The sequence below is a fragment of the Tachypleus tridentatus genome, chromosome 6 (assembly GCF_004210375.1).
Source record: "Tachypleus tridentatus isolate NWPU-2018 chromosome 6, ASM421037v1, whole genome shotgun sequence".
Taxonomy (NCBI): domain Eukaryota; kingdom Metazoa; phylum Arthropoda; class Merostomata; order Xiphosura; family Limulidae; genus Tachypleus; species Tachypleus tridentatus.
In genome coordinates, this window is record NC_134830.1 from 143,363,385 (window position 1) to 143,377,491 (window position 14,107).

Genomic DNA, 14,107 nt, shown 5'->3' on the forward strand with positions numbered 1-14,107 from the left:
ATATTTTTATAGTTTTGAGACATCGCCAATATATAATTATCACTATTAAAAACAAATCATTTTGTACACCGAGAAGGCTAGGGTGTATAGCTCCTTCTACTTATTTTTATTTGAACGAAAACTAAATGAAACAGCGATTGTAGCTGAAAGAAGATCCAAATGGTGGCGAAGAATTTCGAACTTTAATTCATTTGCCATGTTTCGTATAGATTAATAATTACTTTCCACTTTAGTCTAAAGTAAGTAGCACTACATAACAGACTACAAAATTTTAAATATTGCAGTAGACAGAACAACGATTTTCTTATAATTTCATATTTTCAACCTGACTGATGCCTTATGCTGGTCTAAACGACTGTGTTAGTTATTCAAAAATGCGGGTATCATTTAAAAATGCTGACGAATCTACTATTCTATCGAAATAGCGGGACTGATCGTCACTTTTGTAACATACCCACAACTCTAGGTAAGGAATGCTGTAAGCGACACATTGCAGGATCGAACCTCACACTCTGTTCTACGTTTCGATACGTTAATCACTCAACCATACACAGCATGTTTTTCCGAGGTGTTACCAGAGGACCTTGTTCCCAATAGTCTTTTGAAGGATCCAACATTTTGTGATTCAGAAAGCGCTTGTGTGTGAAAGACCTATATTCCAAAATATTTAACATTTTTGTTTCACAGAGAGATAGAGGGTGACAGAGCGATATCTTAACATTTTTGTGTTTCAGAGGGAGAGAAAGACCGATCTTGTGGCGCCTCTGGAATGATATAAAAATTTTGTGGGAAATGGAGGCCATTAGTCAGTCAATAAAGTATCTATATAATTATATGCTTGTTGGTGTGTCTGTTACGGAAATGACGCATGCGCGCGAATTATCATGACAGACAAATTATTAAATACACAGCCAAAGACTCAGAAGGAATTTGCGATCAAACTAATGTCTTTATTGTAACATTATTTCTTAAAATACAAGATAATGGTTAAATAATAATATTTACATCTACTTTTTTTGTTATTTCTTCATTTATATACCTCTTGAAGTGATATGTTTATTGAGCTTTCCAGCTCTCTGGCGCAGGCAGACGCTTGCACTGTTTTTCTGAGTGAAATCCTTAAAAGCATGACAAGATTTCAGTGTCTGCAATTAAAATTCTTTTGTATTATTCTGGAAATCCTGTATTTAATGAGCACTGGTACAAAAAAGGCACTAATATGAACCGAAATATTTTGCAGGTCTCTTGCTACAATCGGACCACCTACTATTGCTGAACGTTTAAATTATACTAACTTTTTACACTGTTCACCTCCCTAGTGTTAAACACATTCACACACTATTGTTACGTGACTTTTTTTAAACGAGAATAAATATTTCTATCAGGTAAACTTTATATTATTATATAAGTCATATTATATATTTAAAGTTTATTGGGTTTGGTTTGTTTTGAATATTACGCTAACCTACACGAGAGCTATCTGCGCTAGCCGTCCATAATTTAGCAATGTAAGACTAGAAGGAAGGCACCTAGTCATCATCACCCACCGCCAGCTCTTGGGCTACTCTTTTACCAACGAATAGTGGAATTGACTGCACATTATAACGCCCCCACGGTTGAAAGAGCGAGTATATTTGGTGCGACAGGGATTCGAACCTGCGACCCTCAGATTACCATTCGAGCGCCTTAACCACCTGGCCATGCTGGGACTTTAAAGTTTATATTTTTAAACTTTACGCATATCAGATCCGATAAATACAAAATCATGAATGACTGAATGAAATTATGAAAATGAAACAAAAACATATTTTCAAGCATACTTTCCAAAAAATCTGTTCAACCTAATATGCATTTTGTTGTTTCATCAGAATCTGTAGTACATACTGAGATGTGAAAAGTGGCATGGAGGTATTTTTACATTTTGACTATAAAATTATATTATCCAGTTAACAATAACAAACTTTTTATTTCAACAACACTACGGCTTCATCAGAGCTAATACTACAAGAACTGATTTATTGAAATAACTTTTTTGTCGTTATCTGGAATGCAAATATAGTTTTTCAATTTTTTTTATCAAAACGTCTGATAAATTGTAATTTTAACAAGCACAGCGTCAGGAAAGTATACTGTTGTCAACCTAGTGCTTAGATTTTAGTAAAATTGATAAAGCTTAACTCTCACAACCATTGGTAACCCACTTAATGTATAAGCCCACTTTTGCTTGAATTATTTAAACTGATTTTTTTCCAAATTAGTGTAGCTCTCTCTGTTATTTTGTGAACATTTTATATACATGTTCTCCAACACTTTGTTTTTGAAACACTTCGGCTTTACAGAACTCAAATACTTGTTTGAAGTTTTATGTTCGGCTTATTAGAAAACTTAACTATTGTAACCTTCAGTCAAAAAGTTAAAAAACTTGAAACATTTTATCTCCTGTAGTTGTGTTTTTGCTTTTTTTTGTTCTGCAAAATTGAAACAACACGAAGTGCGGGAGTACAAGAAATTGGATGCAGCACTTCGACTTGTTATTGTAATAAATAATTATTATTGTAGTTGAAATGTAAGTCACTAGATGACGCTTCTAAAATAGAACGTGAAGATACTGAAATTACCGGAATGAGCAGTCTTGCTGGAGAATTCACATTCATGACATCAACCTTAAATACAACATAACAACAAAACTAAACTGAAACAAACCTATCAGTAATTGGTAGTTTCCTTTTTTCCACGTTCGTATTTGGGAGGCGTTCAAATTTATATACAGACAATTCCATCAACAGTTTTTTTACTTTTATACGGTATGCAGAACACAAACTATAATGTTGGGAAACTGTATATAAAATTTTCACTAAGTTTAAATTGTATGTAAGAGATAACACTAAATGATAAAAGATGTCTTAACTTCAGAGTCAAATTTCAGTTTTCAGATGTTTCCCGTTTAAAATTAGGTTATTATCATGCATATATATATTTTTTAAATCCATAACAGTTGTAACTCTTTAAAATATTATCTCGGTGGATGAATATATCTTAGTATAGGCTTTGGCCCTCCAAGATCCTGTCATAATTTGGGGTCCAGAGGGCAAAGCCACCAGGTTTCCAACATTTACGAAGTTGAGGCACTTTTGTTTTAATTCGATTTTTAAGTCATGTTCTTAGTAATAACTTAATGTTTAGTGTTACTGTTAGTTTAAGAACAGCAGACCTTAACAGTAAGGATCGACAAGAATTCAAAATAATTCACGTGACAAAAAAACCCATCTTATCGAAATGATAAGCGAAAAACCGACAATTTAAAGTTTTGGCCACGATATATTATGCGCATATATACTAATATTACTTTAAAAAGTACTCTACAGTTTCCAGTATAACGATTAAAAATCTGCTAAAACAGCAACGTCTTCGTCTACTACCTACCTGATCACGTCAGCGAGGCTAGCGCCTAGACAGCTCGGACTATCACAACAAAATTTTTCCAACTTACTTGACTGGTGTGTGGGTATTCGCTTTGGATATTCCGATAAAAATTCATTTATATACACAAGAATCATAAAGATAGTAAACATATCTATTATATAAGTATATATAAGTATCTTTTCAACCCAACTCAACCTAATGGAAGGCACTACATATCAATGGATAGATACGCAACAGTTTCTAAAGTGAAAGTTTATACTTACAGCGTTAAAAAATCACGAATTTTAAATTGAATTAATTATCTTACTATAAAAAGTAATGAAACAAGAATTAAAACCACAATTACAAATTTATAAAGTTTAATTCCTAATTTGACAGCTTTATACACTTATCTGTAGACCAAAATATGAATTATTTTTATAAACTTATTATACTAGTTTTAATTTTTGTTTCGTTACTTTTTGGCGCAGATAGCCTAGTTGCTTTGCGTCATAAAACACCAAACCAACCAACCATTACTTCTATAGCAAGACACCTACCTCATTTTAAAATTCATAATTTTTAATATTCTTGTATGTTTTTCAGCAATAACTCATTTTTGGTATTTTTGTCAACAGTCAGTTCTAAGAACAATACCAACAAACGTTTCTCTGCAAATATCTTCAACAGCAGCAATACCAGTCAATCGGTTTTAAATAAATATTTCCCTATTGATTCGGACCACATTGACAATTATTTTCCCAGTAATTTATAATGCTCCTCATTATTATCTATATGTAAAGTACGAATTGCAACGTGATCACCCTAAAATCGTCCTATTAAACAAAGCCCGGTATGGCCAAGTAGTTAAAGCACTCGACTCTTAATTTGATGGTCGCAGGTTTGAATCCCCATCGAACCAAACATGCTCGACCTTTCAGACGTGCGGGCGTTATAATGGGATGGTTAATACCACTATTCATTGGTAAAAGAATAACTCAAGTGTTGGCGGTGATGACTACTCTTACACTGTAAAGATTAGGTATGGTCAGTACAGATATCCCTCGCGTAGCTTTGCGCGAAATTCAAAACAAATACACGTATTCATTACTTTTCACATTCATGTCGCCTGCCAATAACTCAGATTAAAAGTTACGTATGTGAAAAGGAAACGAAAAGCAGGATAAGAGTAAACACACGGATTTGGTAACTTCGATGAAAACCCACGAACTGAAAAAGTTACATGTAATCTTATGGTCGGGGTGAGAGGTGAGATGTACTCCTCGAAACGAACCCATGTAATACTTCTGAACATTGACTACAGAGTTACACTAATTTTTTTCACAATTATTAAGTAAATATAGTAAGTAATTGTCTATCAAATTCTGTTTCTTAATTAACAGCGGCTCGATTCGTAATCAGAGAGTCGCGAGTTCAAAAACCCGTGGTGGGTAGAGCATAGAGAGCTCATTTTGTATCTTTGAGTTTAATTCCATATAATTATTCACCTGAAAATATTTACAGCACATATAAGAAAGATGACGAAACTTTTTAAGCCATAACTCAGTCTCAAAAAACCAAAACAAAAAATTAGTATTACAATTAACATCACTAGTTACTATTGGTGCCAGACTTAATGTGGTCTAATAGTTAAAGGGTGCTCGACTCACAATATGCTGGTCTTGGGTTAAAATTCCCGTCACCGAACATGCTTACTCTTTTAGGCGTGGGGACTTATAATACATTAAATCCCGCCATTGGTTGGTGAAAGAGTAACCAAAGAGTTGGCGGTCGGTAGTGTTCACGAGCTGCTTTCCTTCTAGTCTATTACAGCAAATTTAGGGCCAGCTAACGCAGATATCTTTCGAGTTATTTTGCGCGAAATTCAAAACAAAGTAAGATAACTGATGCCCTCTTGTGTTTAGCATAGGAAATTAGTGGTTTCAATATAGCTGACTCCGAATGGCTCAATAGTAAGTCTTATGCTTGTAACGTTAAACAACGGGTTTCGATACCCGTGGTGGATAGACACAGCACAGATAGTTCAATGCGTACAAACAAACAATTTAATCAGCTATTTATAATGAGTGTCATAACTGCGACCACGGACAATACCGGTACTGAACGGTATAAAAACAAGTTGTTATGTTGAGGGTTAAGTTGTAATTATAAACTATTGAGTTTCCATAATGTGTAATTCGCCTTAACGTTTCACTTTCTTAACTCACATTTTCTGACTTTCGGTAACGAGCAGGACTGGAAGTTTTAATGAGTTACTCACATTACTTAGTAAACTTTGATAACTTAATGTCGTGTTTTTTTGTTCTTTCTTTTTCAATTAGTCCCTTGGAAAACTGGTAAAACATGATCAGAAGGTTGGTTTTAACGGTGAATCTCGTACTATCTTAATTAGATAGAAATTGTCACTTCCTAGCTATCCAGATATGTCACGAAACAGGGGTACTTACAACATAATGCAGCACTGGTGTATGGAGTTGAATATTAGCTTACCAATAGATAGTATGGATAAACAGTACATAACTAAAATTTAACTTACAAATAGTTAACATGGATATGCAGTACCTAACTAAACGTTAACTTACCAATAGTTAACATGGATATGCAGTGCATAACTAAAATTTAACTTTCCAGTAGTTAATATAGATATACAGTATATAACTAAAGGTTAACTTATCAATAGCTAATATGGATATACAGTGCATAACTAAAGGTTAACTTACCAACAGCTAATATGGATATACAGTGCATAACTAAAGGTTAACTTACCAATAGCTAATATGGATATATCGGCAAATATAAAAGTTCTGTTAAGAACAAAATGCAAAAATCATCAACAACTAATTTGGACAAAAATTGTATTTTGTTCTTACAAATCCAGACTATATTCCCAAGCGTTTGTGATGTAGGTGGCGTGCTTTGTTCATATCAGCAAAAGCTTCTTCTACGATCGTCATACGGTCACGCAGTTGTTCTTTTCACCGCTTTTTCACGACTCTGACTGTATTACTGACCCGAGAGAAACAGCACAGAAGGAATTACTTTGGATGTGAAAGCTAATGTTTTGAGTAGGTTTGATGCCAGAGACAATATTAGCTCTATTGCTTAAACATTAGAGCTTGCTGCTTGACAATGGGAACAATACGTGATACAAGGAAAAATCAAGGCAAGGAATAAAGTAGCTAGACCTATAAGTGCTCGTACGTTTTACTTTCATAGAAGTGAAGCGATACTTAATAATGGGAAGACCTGAGGTCCAGATCCAACGTATTGTGCCATCAAACACAACGGTTATACACGCTAAGGGAAATCGTTTGTATTGTGATTTGATGACTGAAAAAAGTGGTAGTTCTGAAGTTAAAAAAAATATATTCCTGACAAGTAAAGGTGGTTTGATACGTTCGGAGAAACGTTTCAAGTTGCACAACATAAACATAAGTGGAGAGACTCACAGTGCTGATGTAGCATTGTTTGTTTTTGAATTTCACGCAACGCCACACGAGAGTTAGCGCAGACTAGAAGGAAGGCAGTTGGTCATTACCATCCACCGCCACCTCCTTCACCAACGAATAGTAGGATTGAATGTAACATTATAATGTCCACACGGCTGAAAGGGCGAGCATGTTTGTTGTGACAGAGATTCGAACTCACGACCCTCAGATTACGAGTCAAGCGCCACCTGGGCATGCCGGGCCTGCTGATGTAGGAGCTTCATAAAGATACCCCAGTAAATTCATTAAGATTATTGATGAAGGGGTTACAGTCCAGTGGATGAAGGGGCTATTCTGAAGACGCACGCCAAATATAATATTTATCTTCAGAGAAGGCAAATATGCATCAGGATTAAAAGCTTCGGTGAATCGTCTGGCTCTACTTGTGGGTGGAAATGCTTCTGAACATTTTAAATTAAAGCCCTTATTAGTGTATAGTTTCGAACCTTCAAGGGCTCTAAAGGGAGAAGCTAAGCCTAATTACCAATGATTTAGTACTCAAATAGGAAGGCTTGGATTGCTATAGGAAACCCTGAAGATTGGTTCATCAATTTATTCTGTCCTGCTGTTTGAAAGTACTGTGAAAACGTAATATTCCCAAGAAAGCATTGCTCCAGCCAATAGATCTAAGGTTATCTCTAATTTCAAGATATGTTACGTACGCAGAACTAGGAAAGAAATTAATTAAACTACTGATGGAGAAAATAAGCCTACAATTCGTGACTTCTGGAAGTAAACCTAACATTATGGACATAACAGACATCATTATCAATTTATGCAATTGTAGTAATTTAACGTTCATGCGTTGTTAACAGAGGAGATAAAGAAGGATTCATCATTAATATATGGTTAACAGAGGAGGTAAAGAAGGATTCATCATTAACAAAGAAGATAAAGAAGGATTCATCATTAACAGAAAAGATAAAGAAGGATTCATCATTAATGTATGGTTAACAGAGGAGGAAAAGAAGGATTCATCATTAATGTATGGTTAACAGAGGAGGTGAAGAAGGATTCATCATTAATGTATGGTTAACAGAGGAGATAAATAAGGATTCATCATTAATGTATGGTTAACAGAGGAGGTGAAGAAGGATTCATCATTAATGTATGGTTAACAGAGGAGATAAAGAAGGTGTCATTATTAATGTATGGTTAACAGAGAAGGTAAAGAAGGATTCATTATTAACAGAGGAGATAAAGAAGGATTCATCATTAATGTATGGTTAACAGAGGAGGTGAAGAAGGATTCATCATTAATGTATGGTTAACAGAGGAGATAAAGAAGGTGTCATTATTAATGTATGGTTAACAGAGAAGGTAAAGAAGGATTCATTATCAACAGAGGAGATAAAGAAGGATTCATCATTAATGTATGGTTAACAGAGGAGGTAAAGAAGGATTCATCATTAATGTATGGTTAACAGAGGAGGTGAAGAAGGATTCATCATTAATGTATGGTTAACAGAGGAGATAAATAAGGATTCATCATTAATGTATGGTTAACAGAGGAGGTGAAGAAGGATTCATCATTAATGTATGGTTAACAGAGGAGATAAAAAAGGTGTCATTATTAATGTATGGTTAACAGAGAAGGTAAAGAAGGATTCATTATTAACAGAGAATATAAAGAAGGATTCATCATTAATGTATGGTTAACAGAGAAGATAAAGAAGGATTCATCATTTATGTATGGTTAACAGAGGAAATGAAGAAGGATTCATCATTAATATATGGTTAACAGAGGAGATAAAGAAGGATTCATCATTAGTGTATGGTTAACAGAGGAAGTGAAGAAGGATTCATCATTAATGTATGGTTAACAGAGGAGATAAAGAAGGTGTCATTATTAATTATGGTTAACAGAGAAGATAAAGAAGGATTCATCATTAATGTATGGTTAACAGAGAAGAAAAAGAAGTATTCTTCATTTATGTATGGTTAACAGAGGAAATGAAGAAGGATTCATCATTAATGTATGGTTAACAGAGAAGAAAAAGAAGTATTCTTCATTTATGTATGGTTAACAGAGGAAATGAAGAAGGATTCATCATTAATGTATGGTTAACAGAGGAGATAAAGAAGGATTCATCATTAGTGTATGGTTAACAGAGGAGGTAAAGGATTCATCATTAACAGAGGAAATAAAAAAGGATTCATTATTAACAGAGAAGATAAAGAAGGATTCTACATTAATGTATGGTTAACAGAGGAGGTAAAGAAGGATTCATTATTGACAGAGAAGATAAAGAAGGATTCTACATTAATGTATGGTTAACAGAGGAGGTGAAGAAGGATTCATCATTAATGTATGGTTAACAGAGGAAATGAAGAAGGATTCATCATTAATGTATGGTTAACAGAGGAGGTAAAGAAGGATTCATCATTAACAGAGAAGATAAAAAGGATTCATCATTAACAGAGAAGATAAAGAAGGATTCATCATTAATGTATGGTTAACAAAGGAGGTGAAGAAGGATTCATCATTAACAGAGAAGATAAAGAAGGATTCATCATTTATGTATGGTTAACAGAGGAAATGAAGAAGGATTCATCATTGATGTATGGTTAACAGAGGAGATAAAGAAGGATTCATCATTGATGTGTGGTTAACAGAGGAGATAAAGAAGGATTCATCATTAGTGTATGGTTAATAGAGGAGGTAAATGATTCATCATTAACAGAGAAAATAAAAAATGATTCATCATTAACAGAAAAGATAAAGAAGGATTCATCATTAATGTATGGTTAACAGAGGAGGTAAAGAAGGATTCATCATTGATGTATGGTTAACAGAGGAGATAAAGAAGGATTCATCATTAATGTATGGTTAACAGAGGAGGTAAAGAAGGATTCATTATTGACAGAGAAGATAAAGAAGGATTCTACATTAATGTATGGTTAACAGAGGAGGTGAAAAATGATTCTTCAGTAATGTATGGTTAACAGAGGAGGTAAAGAATGATTCATCATTAACAGAGGAGGTAAAGAAAGATTCATCATTAATGTATGGTTAACAGAGGAGGTAAAGAAGTGTTTATCGTCTATTTATGGTTAATAGAGGAAATGAAGAACGATTTTTCGTCCATGTATGGTTAATAGAGAAGGTTAACATGGTCGATACATGGTTAACAGAGGAGATAAAGGAGTCATTTATGAATGGTGTGTAAAAATATATGGCTAGAGTGTAACAACAAACTTACAAAATTCATTCGAGCAGAAAATGATGAAAAGCTCACCCAGATACTGTGGTACTTGCAAGACAGACTGATTTGGAAGATGTCGTTGAGTTATTAAAGTCTCACGAGAAGGTATGTAGAAGGAGGAGCTGAAAATGTTGGAACAAAAGGGAGCCGCAGAAGAGGAAGACGTTACTGAAACACAACCCACACAACTTCAGTTGACTACCAACCACTTTGCCCTGGTAGAAATGGTTCAAATCCTCAGTGCTAGTGATCCCAGTCTAAACGTTACAACATGGTGTCCTGCACTGTCTCAAGGAGACGCAGCAGAAACAACAAACAACTCTCCACACATTGTACGTCAAAAGAGCTGATCCAACATTACATAAAGGTGATGAAGATAATGGTTTACAAGGTGAAGCAGATGATAGTATCAGCACTGAGCTTTTTCTCTGTGTAAAATTTATTTATTTATTTGAAGCTACTATTAAAACTATGTCAGTTACATTTGATGTGCGTTTGAAAATTTGTTCTTACATATATGTGTTTTTATTACCCATAATTATAACATGCGAGTCAATGGAAAAATAAGGTTCGCGCTATGGAAGCTTTTTCAAGAACACATCTCTCAGTGGTTCGAGTATAATTAACACAGATATAGAGTATAACGTAAGGTTAACTTACTATTATTAGTAAATATGGATAAACAGTACATTATGGAAAGTTTGTTTGTTTTGTAAATTTCGCGCAAAGCTACACAAGGGTATTTGAGCTAGACGTCCCTAATTTAGTAGTGTAAGACTAGAAAAAGGCATCAACACCCACTGCCAATTCTTGAGCTACTCTTATACTAACAAATAGTGGGATTGACCGGCCATTATAACGTCCTTATGGCTGAAGTGGCGAGCGTATTTGGTGTGATGGAAATTCGAACCCATGACCCTAAGATTACGAGTCGAACGCCCTAATTACCTGGCCATTATGGAAAGGTTAACTTACCAATAGCTAATACGGATATACAGTACATTATGAAAGGTTTACTTATTACTTACCAATAGTTAATATGGATATACAGTACATTATGGAAAGTTAACTTACCAATAGTTAATATGGATATACAGTACATTATGAAACGTTCGTTAACTCACCAATATGGACATACAGTATATTATGAAAGGTTAACTCACCAATAGTTGTAATAACAGTTATTGAATACAACAGTGCACCAGGAAATGACCACTGGATTTCAACATCATCGATGTCCTTGCCATCATATCCATTGTTCTTGACAGCATTGACAACTGTCTGCTCAAATTCTTTGAGTCTCCAACCAACAGCTATGGTCCAGTTGTCTTGGTACAAGACGTTCAACTCGTTAGTTATTTCCCAGAGATCTCGCAGACAGCTCTCTCGAAATCTACTGATCCGCGATCGCTGGCTGATTTCGTGTCTTGCCTCCAGGGACTCAAACGTTAACGCTCCAATTATGGAATAGCCAACTACTAATCCACACAAGCCTATGTGTGAAAACAAATGTGTCGTGAAGGATCGCACTAAACGTTTACACCGATCACATCGGTCCCTCTGGTCAGACAGTCCGGACATGATAGAGCTACGTTCGTAAACGCAGAGCCTAACGTGACATAAACGTTAAATGCCAGATCACTGGTAATCACTTACGTTTGCTCAGTTAAGATCAGGTTCATTTATCATTGGATTACAGCCGAGAAAGAAAACAGGAGTGGAAATTATAACAGTTTAGATTAAGCCTTACGTAAATAGAGACAGTGCTGTGTCAGAGAGGTCTATGGTTATGCCTTTAGGCCATACAAACTCGAGGATGGGTTATGAAAAAGCACGTTTGAACGAAAGTGATGCAGTGAAGCGTACATACGGCTTTCCGTTTCAACGGCAGTAGAGGTCGTCACAGCCAGCTAGGACTGAGCTGACACAGAATACATGATCCATGCAATTCAATAACGGCAAAATACATGGGAAGACCCTTCCCTTTTAAGTTTATGTTGATTTAACTGTGGATAAATAGTTATGTTGGAAAGGTCATGTACAATACGAACTCGCTGGTAAACTCTATCAACATTATCTACTTTAATACTAGTCTCTTTGTTTCCTGCTACGAATCCCTTTTATAAGGAAAGAAAATATTTAAACGAGAGAGAGACGCGCATGAATACCGGGCGTGTTCTCATTGGTTCGTGCGTACATTCTTGCACGTTAGTAATATCCAGTCTCTAGCATAGTTTAAATGAAAAGAATAAATAAGACAAAAAACTGTGTAAAACGTGGTGAGTGATAAGTTGATGTTGAGTGTCATAATAGGGGACAATAAAACTGTCCCAGTCAAGCATTTTGTTAAAGACAGTAACAACAAATGGTCAGTGATAAGTTGGTGTTGGATGTCATAATACGGGACATTGAAATTGTCTAAGTCAAGCATTTTGTTAAAGACAGTAACAACAAATGGTCAGTGATAAGTTGGTGTTGGATGTCATAATACGGGACATTGAGGTTGTCTCAGTCAACCACTTTGTTAAAGACAGTAACAACGACGAAACGCGACAGTCTCTCTCTGTGTTTCGAACTGAATTTGTACAACACTAATGCACAGTGAATCTCTCAGCCCGTTTGTGAAAAAAAAACACACACCAAAAGAACCACTAATAAACTCGGGATTAAACGGAACAGTTAACGTTTGATTAACAATGGAGATAAAGAAGAATTTACTGTCCATACATGGTTAACAGAATAGAATGGGCAGTGATTATCGTCCATACATGGTTAACAGAGAAGAATGGGTAGCGATCATCATCCACACATAGTTAACAGAGAAGAATGGGTAGCGATCATCATCCACACATAGTTAACAGAGAAGAATGGGTAGCGATCATCATCCACACATAGTTAACAGAGAAGAATGGGCAGTGATTATCGTCCACACATGGTTAACAGAATAGAATGGGTAGTGATCATCATCCACACATAGTTAACAGAGAAGAATGGGTAGTGATCATCGTCCACACATGGTTAACAGAGAAGAATGGGAAGTGATCATCATCCACACATGGTTAACAGAGAAGAATGGGTAGTGATCATCATCCACACATGGTTAACAGAGAATAATGGGCAGTGATTATCGTCCATACATGGTTAACAGAGAAGAATGGGTAGTGATTATCGTCCACACATGGTTAACAGAGAAGAATGGGTAGTGATCATCATCCACACATGGTTAACAGAGAATAATGGGCAGTGATTATCGTCCATACATGGTTAACAGAGAAGAATGGGTAGCGATCATCATCCACACATAGTTAACAGAGAAGAATGGGTAGCGATCATCATCCACACATAGTTAACAGAGAAGAATGGGTAGCGATCATCATCCACACATAGTTAACAGAGAAGAATGGGCAGTGATTATCGTCCACACATGGTTAACAGAATAGAATGGGTAGTGATCATCATCCACACATAGTTAACAGAGAAGAATGGGTAGTGATCATCGTCCACACATGGTTAACAGAGAAGAATGGGAAGTGATCATCATCCACACATGGTTAACAGAGAAGAATGGGTAGTGATCATCATCCACACATGGTTAACAGAGAATAATGGGCAGTGATTATCGTCCATACATGGTTAACAGAGAAGAATGGGTAGTGATTATCGTCCACACATGGTTAACAGAGAAGAATGGGTAGTGATCATCATCCACACATGGTTAACAGAGAATAATGGGCAGTGATTATCGTCCATACATGGTTAACAGAGAAGAATGGGTAGTGATTATCGTCCACACATAGTTAACAGAGAAGAATGGGTAGTGATCATCGTCCACACATGGTTAACAGAATAGAATGGGTAGTGATCATCATCCACACATGGTTAACAGAGAAGAATGGGTAGTGATTATCGTCCACACATAGTTAACAGAGAAGAATGGGTAGTGATCATCGTCCACACATGGTTAACAGAGAAGAATGGGAAGTGATCATC

The 14,107-nt window shown here is 35.6% G+C and overlaps 1 protein-coding gene across 1 annotated transcript in view; it reads right to left on the bottom strand.

Annotated features, from left to right (window-relative positions):
• LOC143251482 (potassium channel subfamily K member 18-like) overlaps positions 1-12,378 on the bottom strand; it is a 37,955-nt gene extending 25,577 nt beyond the window's left edge. Inside the window, exon 1 of the mRNA XM_076502772.1 lies at positions 11,281-12,378. Within this exon, the coding sequence (XP_076358887.1) occupies positions 11,281-11,698 (418 nt within the window). The 5' untranslated portion in view covers positions 11,699-12,378. The remainder of the gene's footprint in view (positions 1-11,280) is intronic.
• Positions 12,379-14,107: the final 1,729 nt, after the last annotated feature.